Source organism: Podarcis filfolensis (genome assembly GCF_964270895.1).
Source record: "Podarcis filfolensis genome assembly, chromosome: 9".
In the NCBI taxonomy this organism is placed as follows: Eukaryota; Metazoa; Chordata; class Lepidosauria; order Squamata; family Lacertidae; genus Podarcis; species Podarcis filfolensis.
In genome coordinates, this window is record NC_139610.1 from 39583524 (window position 1) to 39604975 (window position 21452).

The following is a 21452-nucleotide window of genomic DNA, read 5'->3' on the forward strand; positions in this document are numbered from 1 at the left end:
TAGGGATTGCTTTCCTCTGTAAATGTTTGCAGATTAAAGGTTTTTTAAAAATAAGCCCCTGGAACCTCAAGCCATGTATGGCAATAATCAAAAAGTAATGAGCAACGTGTTGAAACTGGCTAGCCGGGATGTGTTTGGCATGATTCCAAAAGGAGACATAGTCCAATACGTTGCTTTTAAGGCTACCCAAAATTATGCACAAGTTTGCAGCTCTTTTGAGTAATAGAAATCTGAATACATTTCCTATGTTCTCCATCTGCAACATGGAGAGTAATAGTGAGATAAGTAGTGAATTGCTGCCTCCTATCTGTTTCTTCTTGTCAGTTTAAAATAAGAAGAAAATGCATTTAAACATAGAAAGACAGCATAGTTTGGAACAGAATAGGAGCGTGTGTGGCGTTCTCCTGAAACTCAAGATGCATTTAATCCAAATAAATAAACACACAGTGGGTTTATGCATTTTAAAAGAGTTGGTATTGATAGTCATCGTTGCATTGTTGCCATGTACCCTTAATTAGAATGTGTTACATTAAAAATATTCTGGTTTTGGTTGGAGAGTCTGAGATTATGCTGGATTCTTTTGTTGTTGGGATGAGAGAGTACAAGCTTGGGGTAAATTCAGCCCAGTCTGTCAAGCGTTTGTACAGAAGTAAGACCCTGGTTCAGTTGGGTTTTCTTTCCTGGTAAGTGCGATCAGATTGCAGCCTTGTACGTTTAGTCCGACGTAAATGGCACTGGATTGAAGATGGTTGACTTCCAATTAATTAAGCGTCCATAGGATTGCAGCCTTGGTAACCTAAGCACTCTCCACTAGCTTGAGCCCCTGTAGTGTTTAAAAATTCACAGATCTCTTAACGCTGATAACCTTTCCGTTCACCTCCCGCATCCTTTGAAGGTGCAAGCTTCTGTGTAAGTCTAGAGTGACTTCCTGTGCTAGAGGGCTGGCGTTGGCGCTCCCTCTATAGAGAAGGGGAGTGTGTGTGTGTGTGTGTGTGTGTGTGTGTGTGTGTGTGTGTGTGTTGAAAAGCTACCCTCCTTCTCCCCTCCTGCCAGAGCGCGCGTAGCCAAATCTATTCGTCTGTACCCCAGGGAGTGCGTGTGCGTCTAGAGGACTCGTCCCTTTATTGGTGCGAGGGAAAGTCCCCGTCGATGCTGAAGCGCCTGGTAGCCTCTCTGTACATATCATTCACTTGCGCTCTCTAAAAGGCTGGAGTCCTCCTGCGCGCGCTGCCTCGCCCGCAAGTGTCAATGAATTCAGCGGTGCTGAGTAAACAGGCAGAGGGGCTCTGGCTCTCTCCATGTCGCCGTCTGAGCATTTCAAATCATGTGGCAGTCTGGCATTTATCGTTCTGCACAGAATTGTTGACGATCCCCCCCCCTTTTTTCCTTTTTGGAAAAAATACAAACCGGTAGCGCATATTGGAGAGGGACCACTGGAGCCCCCCCCCCGGCGCCTGTTAAAAATAAAATAAATAAAAGAGCTCCAGCTTCTGCAGCCTGGAGCTGATTTCGTAAAATTATCGACGGTTCCTGCTGCCTTAAGACTTTGAGCCCTTTTTATATATATATAAAGTGAGATAAAAACGGCTACTCTGATTTTTTGTTGTTGCGCAGACATGTTCTGGTTAAAAAAAGGGGGAGGGGAAGAACTATAAATCCCCCTTCCTTATTTGAAAAAGTTGGTATGACTCTAACACAGAGACGCAAAAGGTACGGCCGAGGTTGTTGCTCGACGTAGCTTTTGTCGGACGAAGTTTCCGTAGAAAATGCGCGCTAGACAAAAGAAGGAAAAAGTCTGTCCAGCTTTTGGGTAGAGTTATATGGAATTTGGAAAGGCTGGCTCAGTTCTACCATGGTGTGGGTCTTTTCTCCCGCTTGTCCTTCGCACACCCCCGCCCCCCCGGAGAAACATTCAGGGCAAACAGTGCCGCCCTGCTGAGAGATTGCCTTGCTGCCTCTCGCCGTGATGCAGGTGCACCTTTTCGAAGCTTCAAAGAAGACAGGCTAAAAAGGGGGCTTAGTGTGGATTTGCTGGATCCTGCTCGCTGCCGAAGCGCGAAGCGAGCGAGGGAAGGTCCTAGGACGACGTCCTAACACGATCAGCTTCCCTCGGAGTAGAGCTGGGAGACGTAATCTGCTTCCACAGCCTTGAGCCACGGAGCTCTCCTACCTTTCCAAGCATAGGAGCAAACGCCCAGGGGCCGAGGTCCATTCGCGCCCCCCCAATAAAACATTTGAGGGGGCCTCCCCCCAAAAAAAGGTTGATGGTCTGTTCAAATGCTGTGCATGCGCCGCGTCTTGTGATCACTTATAAGGGCTACTCCCTCCCCATTTTTAATACAAGTTGGCACTCCTGTTCCCAAGTTTATTGCGCAGAAAAGAACTTTCCAAGATTCCTTAAAGGAAGCTTCGCCAACCGTGCACGCCGCCCCCCAAAGCTGCCCTATGCGATTTCCCCTTAACGGCGCCGTCCTCTCATACTGACTCCGAAGGCAGACCTGTGGGCAGTGGGGGTTACTCCCGGGTAAATAAGGCACAGGATCGCCCCTGTGTCGCAGGCGTGCTGTAGCCCCCGCGCGTCCGAAGGGGCTTCCCTCGGGCAAGTGCGCGAAGGACGCTACACGCTTGCCCTTTGAAGCAGGCTGGTGGCAGCGGGTGTTTGTGGCTCGGGGCCGCCTTGGGAGTCCGGTCTCGCTGGGCATGCATTTTGCCCGTGGCTGCCCAACCAGAGAGCAGCGAGGGACGTCCCTTGAGGACGTGGCCGGCCGGCTAGCCTAGAGGGCGCGGCGGGGGCTGCAGTGCGGCCGGAGCCCCCGTCGGGCAAAGGCTTCGAGAGCAGCAAGGCGAAGGAGCCCCTTCCAGGAGCTGGCAGCCAGCGGAGTCCACAGCTCCTTGGCCGGCCCGAGAAGCGCCCGAGGCAGCTGTGGGAACCTTTATTAAGTCCTCAGACGGGAGAATCGGTTTGAGTTTGGAGTGATGTGGAAGGCGTTGCTGTGTCGGGGCTCCACCGAGGTCTGAATTGGCTCCCCTGAATAAAGGATAGTCCTAGCCATAGAGCAGTTAAACCAAAGTGGTTGGGGCAAAAAAGAAATAATTAAAAACAAAAATCGACAAACCCACCATGTGCTTCCTTCCTTCCTGAGTTAATCAGAGGTGCTGGATTGCCTCGCTTGCTTTGCTGGTTTATGGATCGCATCCCCTCCCCCCTCCCCACATAAGGATGCTCGATCACATATTACAACTGGGGGACATGCATGCCCCCCCCGAAGCAGGTCCACTGACTCCAACGGGGCTTGCTGCCTAGACTTGCAGTCTTGGTTTCTTGAGACGCACCCAGCTAGTTCGTTCCCTTTTCTTTAAATCTCCCATTTTGATTTAATTTATAGAGGTATAAGTTTGCTATCAGGGTGAGTTGTGGTTTATTATTATTATTATTATTAGTGGGGATATTTGTTGTTGCTGTAGTAAAAAAAATTAAAAATACTGGAAGGGGGATGCTTGTTTCAAATATCACGTAAGTAGGGCTAAAAGCTCTCAGTCCTGGCTGTGTTAATCGGTTTACAAGTAGCTCTGCCGGCTCACTCGCTTCCCAACCAGCGTGGGTTAGAGGCGGCTGGCTGGCGGATTTATTCCCAGCTGAGCCCCTCTTTGCTTGAGTCTCCGGCATGTGTGCAATAAGCAAGGTTATTCCTCGCCACCCCCCTCCCCGACCTTCCTTCCCCGTAACTGTTGCCTCTCCGAGTTGATGGACAGCCGCGTTTCTCTTTCATTTCAGCTCCAGATGAAGATGTACTTGTTAAAGGAAAGCAGTCCATCAAGAGTCAGGCTTTAGGAAATCAGAACTCTGAGAGCGAAATTCTCCTGGAAGGCGACGATGATACCTTGTCATCCATCGAAGAGAAGGAACTGGAGAACTTAACTGGTAACTTCAGCTGTCTATTACCTGCTCCTTCCGACTTGGTTCCCCCTCCCCTTACTCCTTTACCTCCTCCTTGGCAACATCTTCTCTGCAAGGGTGGGGTGGGGGGGGAGACATGGGGCGGATGGCTCTTTCCCATAACTGTATTAATGAAGATAAATTTCTGAATAGGGGAAATGACCTTTATATTGCCACTTAAATTATTAATTTTAGCTGGAGATTATATATATATATATATATATATATATATATATATATATATATGGGTCAGGCCAGATCCTGTACAAAAGTAGATTATGCTAGCTTCCCCCCTCCCACTTCCTTGACACTAGTGTTGCGGCGCATTGGAACAAGAAGGCAATCTGAACAAGTAAATCATAAAGTGTATTTATATATTTGTTCAAAAGCAAAACACCTCTCTGCATCAAAGGCAATCGTTCCAAAATTCTTTTAATCTAATTGTTCTGCCAGCCTCCTTTTTGTAAATCTTAACCTTCATTTACTACTTTTTTAAAAAACAAACAAACGAGAAACAGGTTATTCTTACCATAATAGATTGGCTTCGTTGCAAACTGAACAAAACAACGTTTTTCTGCTTTAGAGTTTTATAGCCAAGCCCCCTATTCACTGGACTGGAATTGCAATCTGGGAATGAATAGTGTAGAATTTTGGGTCTAGGTATATATCACTTGGTCCGCTCCCAAAACAATAATATCCCTTGTGTTTAAATTCTGTTTTGCTGGAAGAAGTGGAAATGGGGGCTTCTTCGTTTTTATTTATGCACAAAAATCTAAAAATCTCTATTTCAGTTCATTACCTATTGCATCATCTGTTTGGTGCCTTATAATAAAAACTAAGCATGAAAATATAGTCTACTGTCAAACAGCACCATAATTTAATAGAGAGGCTCTCAATGAACCTGTTCTTCAACACCCCTGCAAGAGCATCCAATCCATGTCCTCCTCTTCTCCACCCCCTTCTACATTTGTTGCTTCTGCTAATACATTCATACTGTAATAGAGGTGAAAGGGGAGTTTAATTATATAATCTTGACAATGGCAATAGGATTAAGAAGTAATCCTTGCTAATAAAGTAGTGTGGGTTACGAATGAAGTTGAAATTGTCAGGGGTTTTCAGCGGGACCTGAGCTGCCCTGGCTTCTGCAGCTGTCTGCTTGCCCTGTAATTGAATGTCTGAAAGTGATTGAAAAAATGTTATTTCTTCCCTGGATTACATGCTAATGTACAGAGGGCAAAGGGAGACAGCAAAAGAACACATAGCTGCTTATTTCATCCATTTGTGGGAATGAGCTTTGGGAAATCATGGAGGTAGTGCAGCTATCGGATGCCCATCTGCAAACACAATGTATTTGTACGCTGGGAATAGAGGGCAAAGCTGCTCTGATCTCAGCAGAGCATCTCCTCTATTGTGCTACTGGCACACATTGAGATTGATGCAAGATTAAAGACCATCACACCTCCTAACAATTGACAGAAATGACAATTCATCTGAATTTTTTTGGCAGTTATTCACCCATTGATTACCTAAGCGTGTGCACCTCATTTATACACACTTTATTAATGCAAAAGGGAATGTGTCACACATGCAGTTTACAGTATTTTTAAACAAAGGCCTACAGCTGACAAATATGCCCTTCCGTGGTCTCTGTGTTCCCTGCTTTTTAATGAGTTGGATGACAAATATAACCCACTTTTCTGCTTTATATAATGGCCTGCATATTGTTAGATCTGTACCCAGCCTATTGTTTTGAGTAGTACACTGATCTGTCTCTGTGATAAACCCTGTGGAGATGTGATTATTCCAATAAAAATTCATTCAGTTGGAAACCAACGCTCCAGCTGTTTATTCCCACAGTCCCTAAGCTGCACTAACACTGTGTGTGGATTCCTTGAAAAATATTTAAAAGGCAGGCTGAAACCACTTCTCAAATGCTATATGTCTCAGTCTCTAGCAATGGGTAGCATTTAACTTCTGAACAATAGATCTCTGCCATGCATGAAAATAAAAACCCATGTACAGAACTCATAAGCAACTTTCTAAATAAGCTAATCATCAGGAAATCTGGGTCAAATTGGTTTGCCACCCCCCAAATCTACACACACATATGTGAAACTAATATTTCCCATCCAACCTTCCTTTTTATGCATTTGCATTATTGTTTTGAACATGAGGTATTCGGTTCTGAAATATTTCTAAATTTCTGGAAGAAGAAAGCTCGATGATCTAATAGCCACCTAGATGGCATACATAATTGTTTGCATTGTTTGCAGCTGTAGTTGTTCAAATGTCTGGCAGTCCCAAGTGCAGCAAATGCATTGCATGTGTACTTGCGGGGGACTTATAAGAACTTAATTTCTAAAGCCAGTCCTTTTTGTGGAGGGTGGCATTGGATTAAAGCGAGCTAATAAAAAGAAGAACATACACTTATATCTGTGCAACATTTTGTGCTTGTTGCGGAGGCCACTGTTAACAAGGTGTTGGACTGTGGTTTTTGTTTCTTTCCCTTTGGTAGGTCCTGTTAGTCTGTCTACACCAGCTCAGCTTGTGGCCCCTTGTGCAGTAGTGAAGGGCACACTTTCCATCACCGCCTCTGAACTGTATTTTGAGGTAGATGAAGAAGAGCCGAGTTTTAAGAAAATTGACCCCAAGGTAAGAGATCAGTGACCCCTCTTGTACTAACCCTTGTGACAAATTACAAGAAGCCTTTAATTTTTCAGCCAGTACTTTCTAAATCCATTGGACACAAGTTTTCTCATATTTGTGAGTTTGTAATTTGCGGAGTTTTCGTGCTAGTGGCACTCGTGTAAGTATGAAAAACAATTCACCCCAGTTCCAGTGGTAATTACTTCATAGGGCAGAAGCCTCCTGGGAAAGGCTTTGAATAAAACTGTATTAGAGCAAGAGGATGTGTGAAAGTTTAGTGGTGTTGTCTACTGAAGCCTTTGTTTTACCTCAACTTTTTATGGTGCTCACTGATTTCTTGCATTTGCTTTATATTACTTTGTAGCAGGATGAAGAGTTTGCACATGCTTATTCAGAGAACATAATTGCCACTTGATACTATATATTTTAATAATATATTTTGTGTTGTGCTTCAGTTTCCCAACTCAATGCTTTGTTCAGATTATAATGACCTTTAAATGCAAGAGTAATAAAAATCATTCCTCCCATCACCAGAAAACCGTTTTTGCTCACAGAGTTAATGACTGCTATAAGAATTGCACTTAGGTAGCTTCCATAATACTAAAATGTGATTACTGAGTGTGCCTTTTCCACCTAAAATGTGTTATTGTACATAAATGTATCCCAAATTTCACTAAAGCAATTGCTAAAATGCAGTGCTTTCTTCAGGGAGAAAAAAAGACAAAATTGTATACTGTATTTCTATTAATGGGTACTTATTTGTTGTATCTCTGTTCAATTTTATTTTTTTTGAATACATCTTTCTGAAAAGGTTAATGGATAGTGGGGACTTGAACTAGACCTTGCTTAATGTTGCAGTTGTTTTTTAAAGGTTTTACTTTACTATAACAGTAGCAAATTAAAACTATGAAGTTTTCTTTGAAGTACATAAACTTTCAAGTATTAGGGTGAAAGTAAAAGCTTTAGAATTGAGAAGTAGCTGCAATTTGTTTGCTTGTTATTTTGGTGCTCTTTGATATTAAAATTGAAAAAGCAGTCATCAGTGAAGACGTACTGTAAAATACTAATTCAGCCTATTTCTTATAACTCATTACAATACAGGAAGCTACAGTATATATTAATCAAATGTGGCTGTTCAGCCCTTGTGCATCATTCAAGGAGTAATGTAGGGTGAGATCCCTCTGCTTTCTTCCCCCTCCCCTTTGAATGATACAACTATTCCTTTTCCATCTTAAAAACGAAAATGAACAGGCATCTTAAACTGACTGTACTTTTTAACTTTGCGGTAGGGATCAAAGAAAAGTAGCCAGGTTTATTAATTTAATCTTGATAGGAAATGTTAGAGAGAGAGACTCCAAACTATTTATTTCCTTTGGTGAAAACTCTCAAAGCTTACTGGTGTTTTGGTTATGAAGTCATGCAACAATGCAACATCATTCTCTTACAAGCACTGGCGTTTCCCCATGTTTCCCTTTCTCTTCTCCCCCACCCCTTTCCCAGAAGATATGGGTAACTAGAGCTTGAGTAACAACATCTCCCCTTTGAATACCAATCCTGTGTTTGCTCAGATGCCTATTTAATGGGCCTTCCTCAGTTTGATAAATTCGGCTTCTCTGTGTGTTTTTCTAAACTCCTGGGAAAGAAAACATTATGACAGGAGTTTTGAAATAAAACCTGAACTGGATGCTGCATTGATGCTGATAACATCAAAGTTTATATTCCTACTACAAGGCTGTTTTTAACAAGCAAGCTGTAGTACTTTGAGCTCAGACTTGCTCTTGGAGTGAGGCAGGGGAGATCCTCAATTTATTTTGAGCCATACTTAAATAATTTGTCACAGAAAAAAAGATTTTGAATATGAAGCCACATTGCTCTAGGAAAAAACAAAACAAAACAGAGCTGTTGTGCGAGTAGATGCATTTATATAAAGGTAGAAAATATGTTTAGTTTCCTAATGGTATGAGAATGATCTGTGAAATATGGTAGGACCCTGCCTCTTCAATTATAGGTTTGTCTGTGTGTGGGCACCTACTTCAAATAAGTCCTCAATAAATTTAAAAACACACTTTTTTGGGGGTGGGGAGGAATTCATTCAAATAATAAAAAAAGGTTTTCTTGAATAATAAAATACCCATAATGCTGGGGCACACACCCGTTGAAGCAAATGCTACTTACTGCCAAGTAAACATATTTTAGAATAGAGCTTCACATTTAGAGAAAACATGTTGGAAAATATCCTAGTGGACTAAGTAGGTTTTTTTTGTGTTTGTGAAAATCTAAACTTTGTTTGTATAAAGCCTGAAGCCATAATGTGGAACTATTTAAATAAATAAAAAGGGGGAACAAATTCACTAGAACAATTTGAAAATCCTTTTCTCAAATGCAAATCATTTTAATATGGAAATGCATGGTCCTGGGGATGCTAGCATAACATTAAAAAACCCTGTTAAGGTCTAGTTCCCTTTTGTATTTTGTTCTATGTCCTTTCTTCATGAAGCAGGGTCTATTTAAAAGCCAGAGGAAACCAAATGTTTGCAGCAAATAAATTGACTAGTTGTAGGGTATTAATAATTCAGAGTAAATCTATATGGCCTTGAAATTCAAAGTCAAATTGGACTTGGGTACTTACTCAGCTTTAATAAATGAGAAGCCCACGTGCAGAGAGAAATTATCCTCTCCTTCACATAATGAATGTATACTCAATCTCATAGCCACTGTTAATGAAGCCCCAAATATTACCAAACACATAAGTTGTTGTATAAACAACATAAATGCTTCTTTCCCCACCTGAATATTTACATATCTTCTGTAAGAGAAAACAGAGATGTTAAAAAGATATTTACTGGGGGGTTTCCCCCCAAAGATCTCCTTTAACATTGTGTTATTTTGTTCCCTTCCATCCATAGATATTTGTGTGAGAGAGATATCCCTTCTTTACTGAGAAGTGGAAATAACAGTCTATCCGTTGCCTGAATTTTAGAATAAACCCACACGAAGGCAATGTAAAGTTAAAACCATTTTGTTTATTATTTATTATTATTATTACTGTTTTGAACAAGTCAGCTTAGGGAAAGGGGGAGGACGCATGATCTGACTTGGCACTGAAATACATTTAGCATCAGTAAACTTTTCGTGTGTGTCTTGGGGGCTTTCTGTTCGGTTCTCTTCCCCCATCCCTTTCTTTCGAAAGAAAAAAAAAGTACATATAGTTAAATAATTCTGGTTTCTCCCCCTCCCCCACTTCGTGACAACATTCAGGCAGACGAACGAGAGAAAGAGAAAAGCGGGGGGAACGAATGACATACACTTAATATGGGGGGTGGAGGGGGAAGAGAAAAATGAAATGTACCTCGGGTTTCGTTTGGCTGCCGTAAAGTTCCGCCGCTGTTTTTTAAGTGTCTTTTTAATTTATTTATATATTTTTTTTAAAAAAAGGAGAGAGGGAGAGCGCCGGTGCCCGCTGCTAGGCTTGGAGTCCTTTTTGCGCTTTGGTGGGGAGTGGATGCTCGCTGCTCCCCGTTCCTCTTCTTGTTTTTAAATAAGAGTTTTGTCTTTAATTCGGGTTCCGCGCAGTCTTTTATTTCTGCCCCTCTTTCTCCCGGCCTTTTCCAACCCCCTCCCCCCCCCCGCTCCTCTATAGCTTGTCGAGGCTCTTGGGGTTGGTGAGGATCTCCCTGGCCAGGCGCCAGGTCTGCTTGGCGGCGCTCTCGAGGGCCGAGTGCGGCTTGCCTTGGAAGAGGTCGAGGTTGGGCAGGAAGTAGTGCGGGCAGCGCCGGCACTGCAGGCACGAGATGAGCTGCAGCAGGATGCCGTTGAGCCGGTCGCCCAGGCACGCCTCGTCCCAGTCGGTCTCCCGCGGGTGCTTCTCGCACTCGTAGAGCAGCAGCGTCTTCATGTGGTAGTTGTTGAGCGGCTGGCCGGGCAGCTCGAGGTGGCGGTCGCGCAGCGTCTTGAGCACCGACAGGCACTTGTTGCGGCAGCCGCCCAGCAGCAGGCGGTTCTCGGCCTCGCCGAACTGCAGCACCCAGGCGTCGCTCTCGGCCGAGCTCTGCTTGCCCGTCAGCGAGTAGCATTCCTTGGAGAGCAGGTTGAAGCCCTCCGCCTTCACCTCGGCCACGCGGTTGGGCCCCGGCCAGGGGATGTGCGGCAGCGGCCACTGCGCCGCGCTGCGCGGCCAGATGCCCGTGCACTTGAAGGCGGGCGTGATCTGCACCACGTAGCGCTCTCGGATGCGCAGCTTCACCTCGCTGGTGTCGGCGATCATCTTGACCACGTCGCGGTAGCTGCACTTGTCCACCGCCTGCGCCACCAGCGTCTGGAAGCGCGAGCGGATCTTGCGCGCCGACAGGTAGCCGGAGGCCGTGATGAACTCCACCCAGAGCGACATGCTGCGCTTGCGGCCGTCGCTCAGCTTGAGCACGGCGCAGCCGGGCAGCGAGCCGTCGTCGACGAAGTTGAAGACGCCCATCTGGTTGAGGTAGAGCACCACCTCGAACTCGGTGGGCGAGATGACCTCCAGGCCCTCGTAGCGCGCGTCGATCTCGCTCAGCGAGCTGATGAAGCGCGGCTCCTGCACCTCCACCTCCTTGAGCACGTCGGACACCACCTTGCACACCTCGCGGATGGTCTTGGCGATGGCCGCCTTACGCGCCTGGCAGCGCTCCGTGTAGTACTTGTTCAGCTGGTACACCAGCTTGGCCTGCGCCGCGATCATGTTGGGGCACACGTCCGGGCTGTACACCGGGCTCTCGCAGTACGTGGACGGATCCAACGCCGCCGCCGCGCGCGCCCAGCCTGCTCCAGACGAGCACCGCAGCGCCAGCGGGCAGCACCGGGCAGCACCACCACCACCCCGGGCGGGCAGGCAGGCGGGTGGGGGGACGCGGCGGCAGCAGCAGCAGCCCGCTTCCTCGGGCGGCAAAGTTTGGCGGCCGGCTCCCTTCCTTGTTCACATTGGAGCTGCGCGCAGCCGCCGGAGAGGGCTTCAGTCCTTCATGGGGAAACTTCTCTCGCACTCGCGCAACTTGGCTTCCAGCGGGAAAGAAGCGATCGGCGGCCAAGGAGAAAACGGCGGCGATGAGGGAGAGTTTCCGCTCGGTGCCCAGAAGCAGAAACCCGCTCTCTTTCTCCTCTCTTTCTCTCTGGCACCGGCGCTTCTGGCCGCCTCCTTCCTCTGACAGGGAGGCGGCGGCGATGATCGCTTCTTGGAGGCCTGGTCCGAAGAAGGCACCGGAGTGGAAACCTATTGCTGCCGGCCGCCCCCGCTTCTTATTTCTTTATTATTAAACACAAGCCAGCGTAAGCGCGTTGTGATCATTTCTTCCCTCGGTTCAATTTTGTTTACAGGCGAATCTCTCTTTGGAAACGTATCTTCTCTTGGAGCAGTGGCAAGGTTGGCGAGTTGAGCTTCTTTGCGCGCGCGCTGGTGTGTGTATGTGTGTGTGTGTGTGTAGTTTTCCGCTTTCCAGGATTTCGCCCCCCCCTACTCCTCCTGTTTTCCGCTTCCTTCCCCCTCCCACCTTTGGAATTGTATGCAGCCGCTCTGGTTACTTTCCTGCGCCTCTCCCGGCCTGGACGTCTGGAGGTCTCTGGGTTTGCGGAGAGTGTTGTTTAGTTTATGAATGGTCCGAAGGTCCTTCCGAACGGAGGCGGAGCTCCGGAATCCTACAATCGCGGGCCGAGCTGTCAGAGGGCCAGCCAATCGCAGGGCCGGGCGGTGTGCACGTTCTGTGCTGGGCCCGCCACTACTGCGTATTGTATTCGGAGTGGGGCGGGGGGGAGAGAAGGGGAAGACGCTGGAGAGATGCTTGAGGCACATGCACAGATTGCGCGCACGCACACACATATGTGGCAAACAAACATGAAGCTCCCTTTCCCTGGAAAGCCAGGGAGGAAGAGCCATAGCCCCTATAAGAACGATTCCATGCAGCAATTTGGCGGGAATTAAATATTGCCATGAAACACACCACGGCAAGCGCTCTGGCAAGATCTCTGCGTGTTTTGCAGTGACGTTCAAGATCAAGGTGTACCTGCACCAACTGAAGCGCCGAGGGTGGTGCGTGCGGGTGTGTAAAATTCGCTTCCCCGCACTGACTAGCTGTAGTAACGTTGAAGTATTGGAGGGCAAGGGGGGAAAAGTAAAATAAAAAGGGGGGAAGGTTCAGTACTTCTGTGCAAGCATAAATCTTCTGTAGCTGCTCCGCAGACCCAACATTAGTGAAAGTGAGACAGTTATTGGAACGGAATAGTACACCTTGTTTTACAACCCTAAATGAGGGTTCTACTTAAAAGTTATAAATCCTCCGCCATGCAGCTGGCCTGTTGTTGTGAGATCATATGTACCCGCTATATAAAAGGTTTAATATTCCATTTACTTGCGCGGGGAGGCAGGAAGAAACTGTGCATTTTGGAGAGTTTCGGCATATGCACAGTTCGGTGTTTACGAAAGTAACAGGAATCTTCCCTTCAGCCCCAGCGGATTTCGGCTGTTGAGATTTTGTGTGCGCGCAATCGCGTATTTCTCTGTGTTAAGATAGACACTAGCCGCAGCTTAATCGTTTACATTTAATTGGTAATAATTGCTGAAGTGTCAAATCTTCTCGATCCTCAGTATTTGTGCTGGGGAGGAAAACAGTAAAAACTGAGACAGCGGCCCTTTCCCTCCCAAATTTAAATATTCTTATAGATCTCTTACAGAATCTTAATAAATAATCCGCTTCGCTAACATTTTTAATTTCTTGACGCCCTTTGCTTTAATTGTGTGATGAGATGGGCTTTTGTTGTTGTTTTTTTTAACATGGACGAGTGCGCTTCTTTTCCCTTTTTAATCGTGTCTGTCATTCCGTTGTTGATTATGATGATGATACATCTCGTGCAATGCTGCAAGTCAGCAATTATATTCCAGCCTCTGGGAAGCGAACTACGAACTCCGCTGCATATTGCTCTCATGGCCAGAAAGAAGACTATGGCGAGCCTCGCCTTGTCTCTTCTCCTCGGTTTCCCCGCCCCGCCAACTCCCAGCCTTTCTAAATTGAACGTGATATTTGCCCACAGGGTTTCTGTGGATATATTCCACGTGCCAGGGAATAGTCAAGTTCCCCGTAGGCTTGAAAAGGTCTTTAGAAGCTCAACAGTTGCTTGGAACAGGTGTGTGTCCCTGCCTTCTCCTGTCCCGTCGGCCAGATCCTCCTCCTCTCCGAAACGGGCTCCATCCACGTTGCCTGCCAGATGCCTGCCTCGGGCGAGGAAAGAGACCCGACCCAAGTAGAGGAGGCTAGATATCTCGGAGGGAAGATGTCACTGCCGCTGAGGCGGTGGAAACAAGCCGTCGCGGGACAACGGTGGAGAGAAGCAAATCTAGGCAGAAGAATTCCCTCTCCTGTCAATGCCTCCCGTCGCAACCAGGAAGGCTGGCGCTGCTTTGGAGGAAACAGTTTTCGGCTGCAACTCTGAAGGCACTTACAAGGGAGTAAGCCCCATCGACTACTGGGCGGCTGACCTGACTCAACTTGCTTTGGCCGGCTGCGGTGCTGCCGCACAGACCATGATGGGGAAGGCTTACTTCCAAGCTCCAGGATTGTTTTCAACTTGTATGCTCCGATCCTAAACAATGTCCTTACTTAGATGCTCGATTCTGAGAGATGTTAGGAGATTGTTCGAGGTCGGAGCACCTGGGGAGGATAGAGGAGGACGCGACACGTGTGTGTGTGTGTTTGTGTGTCGCCTTCTGTTTGCTTCTCTGTGAAACTGGCGCGAACGCAAGAAAGAGCCCAGTTGCCCAGAAACAATCAACTTCAAGGGCAGACGAGGCGATGGTGTCGCTGCTCAGTTTCGTCCTCGCCGTGGCGCCCAGTATTCTCAAAATTACTCACGTATTTTGAAAACTGGACGTGGCGGTGGAGCTGCTGTCCAGGAGCAGCAATCGCACAAATGCACACCCCGCTCCAAGAGCCATTTCTGGGTCTTTGTCGCTAGCCAGCCAGACTCCTGCTTGGCAACCACCTACTTCGCTGCCCCCTTGCTTGGCGACGTCCCCTCTGGGGCCCGTTCACCTTGACGTCTTAGAAACCCACGTCCATCCTTCTTCGCCCACGACCGGCTGCCGAGACGCGTCCAGGGCGCGCGGAACCCCGACTTCGGCGAGTCAGCTTACAAAGCGACTCCCCTGGGTCAGGGGCTGCCGTCCAGGTGACCCTAAAAAGGGAAAGAAAGGCTGCCTGCACGGACTGGGCAGTTCCCTCCGTGAGCTGACGGCTCCAGCCGGGCACCAAGCGCCTTTTCTCTCCGTGGGCAGCTTTGCGGCCCGGAGGGAAGGCTCCGAGCTTCCTCACCTCCCTCCTCCTCCTCGTTTTGATTTTCCAAACAATTCATTTACCATCTCTCTTTCTCTCTCTCTTTTTCTTTCTTTCTTTCCACTATTCCCCTCCACCACCACCACCCCACCAGACTGAGGTCGACGCTCTAGTAAATAATAAATCAGTTTGAAACAAAAGCCGCTTCGGATTTATGGCCCGGAGCGCTAATTAGAAACATCATTTGAGCAATAAACTTAAACACTTTCTAGCAAATAACGCCGGCGAAAAAGCCTGCGCCTCGCCTTCTGCGGCTGCCTTGGCTGCTTGCGAGAGAGCAGCAGCAGCAGCGTCTGTGGCGGAATTTGCTTTTTCCCCTTCTTCGAGGGGAAGGATGGGGGTGGGTGGGAAGAGAAGGATGAATAATTGAAAGAATGTTGTTGTTATTTTTTGCTGTTGGGGGGTGGGAGAATCGGAAGATGCGAGGCGAGCCTGCCATGGAAGAGCCCCTGTCACTTCACCTTGGCTGTCTGGGAGTCAAGGAGTCCATCAGCAGCTCCTTGATGGGGTATTAAAGCGAAGTGGCAGCCCCTCCAGGAGCAGGAGATACTGTATTCTATTAAAAGGACCCAGAGAGAGAGAGAGAGTCAGAGAGAGAGAGAGGGAGACTGTCTGGGAGGGGAAGCTCTCAAGGCTAAAAGCCACTTGAAGGCTTCAGCCCGATTGATCTGTATTCTCCCGTTATAATCCGTCTCATCATACTTGAGTTAATGAGGCAGGGGAGGGGGGTGGGGTGATCTGATGGGCCTTGACAAATTCATTAGGGAGGCTGCGGGACATTTTATTTGACTGTTAAACATCGTGTTTGTTTGGTTTAGGCAGTGCCAACATCAGCACGCCGCTGCCTGGAGCAAGGAAGAGCGAGGTTGTTAGCAGAGGGCTTCTCCAAAGGAGACTTTGCATGGGGAGAGTCTTGCTCTTTTCTTGGCTTGCCCCGCTGGCTTCCCTTGCCTTCTCCCAGGGATCCTTTTCCCTTTTTTGTTTTGCGCTGCTGCTAAAACAGGTTAAGAATGGGTAGGTATAATCACTGGCATTGAATTGGCATGAATGAACTGCGAGGGAGAGCTTCCTTTTTTCTGTTCAGGGAGTGAGTGTGTGTGAGAGAGCTTGTGCATTTACAGGAAAACAGCTTAGTTTGAAAGTGGGTTGTTTTTACACATCTGGAATAAAGAAAATGGGAGCTGGGGAACTAGGGTGGTCTTTCTGTAGCTAGAGTAAACTGGAAATAGTAAAAAAAAAATGCAGAGCTTGACAGCCACTCAACTTTTTATTGGCTTTAAATTTTATTTTTATGCAATTGCTTTGTGAGTCCTTCTACTTAGACAAGCTAACATTTCTGTGGGCTATTTCTAAGGAACTTCTGGAAGAGGATTGACTTGAGACCATGGACCTCTTTGGCACATTTTCTTGTCTGCTTTTGAATTTTCAGGAGTTTCAGACCCTCTGTAATCATGGACGATGAGACATGTCTTTTTTGTGTGTGACTGGGCTCTGCAATAAATAAATAAATAAATTGAATGGTTATTATGTATCTCTGGAAGCCCATAATTAATAAATACCATTGGTTTACTTTAAATTCAGTTTAAGGACAACGGCGTGAAATGTATCCTACAGTCAACTTAATTTTTCAGTTCATCTTAAATTTTTCAGGCGATATTTTAACCAAGTTAGCTAAACATTCTTTGTGGCAGAATTCTGTGCTTCCATTTATAGAAGAACAGTCTGGGAAAAGAACTAATGCCCTTTGCCTGTCATTTTCATACATTCCTGCTCTGCTGATGAAGCTTGAACTGCTGCAGGGAATGTTTGAATTTGAAAAGAAATGATTCAGGAGTGGATGTTGTGTTCCTCAACAGCAAAAATAAGTCAATGGGTAAAGTAAATGCATCTGGAGGAATGACAGCTATAATCCTGTTTACATTTCCAGGATCTTTTCTTTATAAATTTGTGGGCGGATTATTATTTTGCCTTTTTCTCTTCTGTTTGAGAGCTTAGTGTTGTAAATTGTCCTGTGGTGTGTACTTCCTTTATGTTTCGGAAGAAAGGGTTCCTTTTACTTAATTACTACAGAGCTTATACATTTTTAAAGAGCAATACTTGTATCTTAATTTTGTTTAGAAGGTTGAAAGGCACAATAGTTAACTAACACATAAATGGCTATCTAGTGATTTACAAGGCTGTATTTGGTGTGTAAGTTTTTTCTCCTTTCTCCATCCACTTCAGCCACTGCCCCCCAAGACTGCCCTTTCCTCTTATTTCTTATTTTCTAGATGCGTGTAAAGGTATATGTCGGAAAAGGGAAAGCTTCTTTGATTTTTTGGGGCAGGATCACAATTACTTTTATAATTCACTGTAATAGTTCCCAGTGTGTTCATTTAACAACTTTATGATCTAAACCACTTTACTTGGAGGAGAGTTTTATTGAAATTAGCAGAACTTGCATGGAACCATGGTTTGAATCTGTTCATGAATGCATTGATGCATATATTTATATTTATTGGTTGCATTTATATCCCACCTTTTCCTCCAAGGAGCTTAAGGTGGTGTACATGGTTCCCTCTCCTCATTTAATCCCCTCCCTGCCACAACCCTGTGAAGTAGGTTTTGCTGAGAGGCAGTAACTAGCCCAAGGTCACTGAAGCGAGCCCTTCATAGCTGAGTGGGGATGTGAACCCTGGTCTCCTAGGTTCTAGTCCCCCACTGTCACTGAAGTAGTTCACAATATGAGAAGACTAACTTTAGTTGTATGATCTGTATTGTTTTATTGGTACTGTTGCTGCAGGTTTGTCATGTCCTTTGGCGAGAACAATAAACTTATATTGAAATTGGAATGATCCATTGCTGAGACAAGCAGCTACTAGAACCAAACAGCACAGCAGTAGTGGAACTTTAGTTGTATCAAAGGCAAATAAAAATGATTTCCCCCCCCCTGCTGCTGCTTTTAGAATGTTGCAATTGTACTAGAACAAAGTTGATTTTATTGATTATGGTGAGGTTATATATATCTATGCTTCATATTTATAGTTTATTGAATCATTCAAGGTGGCCCTCTGCAATTCAGCTAATCTGCAAAATCTAATTTCAAATTCCCTAATCTATTTGAACCAAACTGGGTTCCAGTTGCCCCCTTTCTATAGCATTGCCTGTTGTCAATTCATTGTATGCATTGAATATGTGGATTATGGATCTCCTGAGGTTTTCTGGTGACTTTAGACAGCAGAAAATGTAGATGATATTTTACAAGCAATTGCAGTGACACATGTTGAACGTGCTGTTTGTAGTTTAAAACCATTTCAATATATTTTTAGTAAATTTGTCATGGCCTCATTTTGGCATTTTCCAACCATATTCTTCTGAGAATCCTGTTTCCACAAGAAGGAAGGGATGTGCAATCCTTGTGATTTGAGTTTTGGCATAGATAGTCTCAGCTGTAATAAGTAGCATTTATAGTAAGACACTTATTTAAACCCTAACTTTAAAACCTTCATATCCCTGGTTGAAGTTCAATGTCATTTGTTTGTGAAGTGATACAAAACTGTGATGTCACTTTTGAAAAATACACTGTCCGTCAACCTCAGTTTTCTGGTTGCTGTTCCATAAAGCCTCTTACAGCTTTAGAAGAAGGAAACAATGAGTCAGTCAATGTAGATTGCAAGTAAACGTTGGAAATCATTTTCTAAGTTACCTTTCCTAAAGGTGATAGAACTACACAGTATCTTCTCTAAAATCTGATACAAAAATTATCCATTGTGAGAAACAAAGTTTAATAAAAAATGGCGGATTAGGTGTTGAAGGCCCACTGAGTGATGAAAGAATACTTGTTCACATGAATAAAATACAGAAGCTGTATGTGCCAGTATAGCCGAAATAACATTTGGTGAACAAAAGATTGGTGGTAACTTTTCTCCCTCAACATTCTGAAACTAGGATGTAAAACAGCTGTCTCAGGCCATGTATGCACTGGTTATACCTGTCTGTTTCTTCTCTGTGTCTCTCATCCCCTGCCCCACACTCCAAATCTTCTTTTATTATCTTTGGATTCTATGGAGTCTTGTTTTCTAGCTGGCTTTGTCTACGGCAAAATGCTGGGTTGGTGTGTTTAAATCTGCCATGGATAGAGCAAAAAACCTTTTGATCTATGACTATGGCTGTTTCCAAATGATTTGCTTGCTGGGACTGGACACTGTCCATGCCCTTTCTCTTCCCTATCTGATAGGCACAAACAAAGGATGTGACATGCTACCAGATGCATAGTTAATCATCACTTTAGGCCTGTAAAAGGGGGAGAAAGAAGGAAAGATGCGCCCAGGCTCAATTAAGTCTACCATTCTTGTATTTACTGTGCACTGCAATACATCACTGTGATAAGCATTTTTTTATTTTAATGTGAAAGTCAAGCATATGCTTCACTCTCTCCTCCTTTGAAATCAGTAGAACTTAAGAAGCACTTAACTTTGGTGGAATCACGCCTTCTGTGCTTATGAATGCGGGCCTGCAATCAATTAAATTCTGTAATATTGCAGAAATTATATCAGAATTTGTTTATTGGTTTGTTAAATTCATATCCTATTAAATGGTGAAACAGTCTAAAAACAAACAAATAAACAAACAAGTGGCACAATACGGACCGAAAAGCCACAGCTGCAATACACAGTAGATCATCCTTGCCTCCAAGCATGTTGCAGTTCACAGGAGAGGAACATAAATCACCAAAGGAGTGCACTGCAGGTTTTACCATGGGCCATGATCTATCAAGCTGCAGTAGGGTGGGAAGGAGAATACAGGAGACTGATGAACTCAGCATTGCTACACATGTTTTGCTCTTTTCTAACACTAGGGCATGGTCCTAGAAATTCATATTCCAACTCAGTTGCCTTGGGATAATTTTTCTAGCACAGTCCTAAAATCTCTCCTTAATCTGCAGTTCCTCACCTAGATTTGACTTTGTTCAGTCTACACTTTTGTATTTTTGTATTTTTTATTTTTGTACATACATGAGCACAGAGGTTCAATATGCTAGATAGCATGGGGGCTTCTTAGCTTAGGAGGTGAGGCATTGAATAGCTGCCCCCGGTATTATGGCAGATGGGGAAAAGGAGTAATCACATGCACTGCATCTATCTATCATCTATCTATCTATATCTATATCATCTATCTATCTATCTATCTATCTATCTATCTATCTATCTATCTATCTATCTATCTGCTTCTCCCAACTCCTAATGTGCTTAGGCACCTGATTGCCTTCACAATATGTCCTCTGTATGTAGTTTGGATGAGGAGAGGGCTTGGACTACGCCCAGTCTTTTCATGAAACCACTAGCATGTTTAACTATTTGGGTACGGATGACAAACTTAGTTTATATTATTACAGTATTTACATATTCAGTAATACTCCTTTTTTACTTCTGCTTCTTTAGCTTTCAAAGTTTATTGACATTCCAGTTCATAATGGTGGCTATTAGGTTAGATCAGCAAAGAAAAGCAAGATTTTTGGTAAAGATATTTCAGGCGCTCCATAAATAATTTTCTTAAAGTGCATGGCTATTGGTACTGAGCAAGGTTGAGAATTGAACTGCCAAAAAACTACTCATAATGTTTGCAATGTGAAATAGTGCTACTACTTTTTAATTTAAATTTTCAGTATAATTAAACTGTAGATGGAAAAGTTTAAATATATTTACTGCCAGCATCTTTGAACATGCTAAAACATTTATGTGAACAACTACAGCTTCGATAACAAGATTCACTACTGATACAAGTCTTTCAAGTAAAAATGGGTAATTAGGAGAACATCTCTTCATGTTCTAAGGCATTATACTTCTGAATACCAGTTCCTAGGCACAAACAGGTGAATATTATAGCCTCTTGGTCATTGCAGGAAACAAAATTCTGGATTAGATGGGACTTTTGTACCATCCTACAGGGTTTATATTCTGACTATGCAATTGGTGGGCAGGGCAGAGCTGGGTTCTTGCTTTGCTTTTACTAAATCATACTGTTTTTAATATGATCATAGATAATATGCTTTGTTTTTAATGAATGAAGTGTTCCTAATTTGTTACTAATCCTGAGCTAAGAGAGTTAGAGATCAGCTTTCTAAAAAGCATAAATATATGTACCATTTAGAGGCTAAAAAAATTAATTGTTTTATTTGTAGTTCTGTTTGAATTAGGCATGTGCGCAGACTTATTCTGGTGTCCTGTCTCTGTTAATTTAGGAAACCAACCCCTCTCGAACTCTGAACTTTACAGAATAGTTAAGCAATGAAAGTTTGAAGCCCATCATTAATGACCATTTATTATAGTTGTGCAATCTTGGGATAAGATTATTATGTAGTTTGTCGACTTCCAAAATGCAGACTTGGAAGAAAGGAACTTGAAGTAGTTAATACATTTGTGAATTTATGTTTTATCTCGCTTCACTTGAAAATTTATGAGGAGGGCAACTAAGGGTTGCTTAAGTTGTGTGTTCCAGGGCTTGCCCCCACTGATAACACCCTTGTTGGCGTGAAAGTG

At 44.6% G+C, this 21452-nt stretch overlaps 2 protein-coding genes across 5 annotated transcripts in view; one reads left to right on the forward strand and one right to left on the reverse strand.

Moving 5' to 3' along the window:
• LRBA (LPS responsive beige-like anchor protein) overlaps positions 1-21452 on the forward strand; it is a 354335-nt gene that overhangs the window by 198273 nt on the left and 134610 nt on the right. For all 4 annotated transcript variants that reach the window (XM_083630908.1, XM_083630910.1, XM_083630909.1 and 1 more), the window contains exons 39-40: positions 3776-3922; positions 6453-6589. In XM_083630908.1, coding sequence (XP_083487034.1) covers positions 3776-3922; positions 6453-6589 — 284 coding nt within the window. The remainder of the gene's footprint in view (positions 1-3775; positions 3923-6452; positions 6590-21452) is intronic.
• MAB21L2 (mab-21 like 2) lies at positions 9587-12151 on the reverse strand. Its single transcript, XM_083631328.1, has one exon. It carries the CDS (start codon positions 11295-11297, stop codon positions 10218-10220), a length of 1080 nt encoding a protein of 359 aa, XP_083487454.1. The 5' UTR covers positions 11298-12151; the 3' UTR covers positions 9587-10217.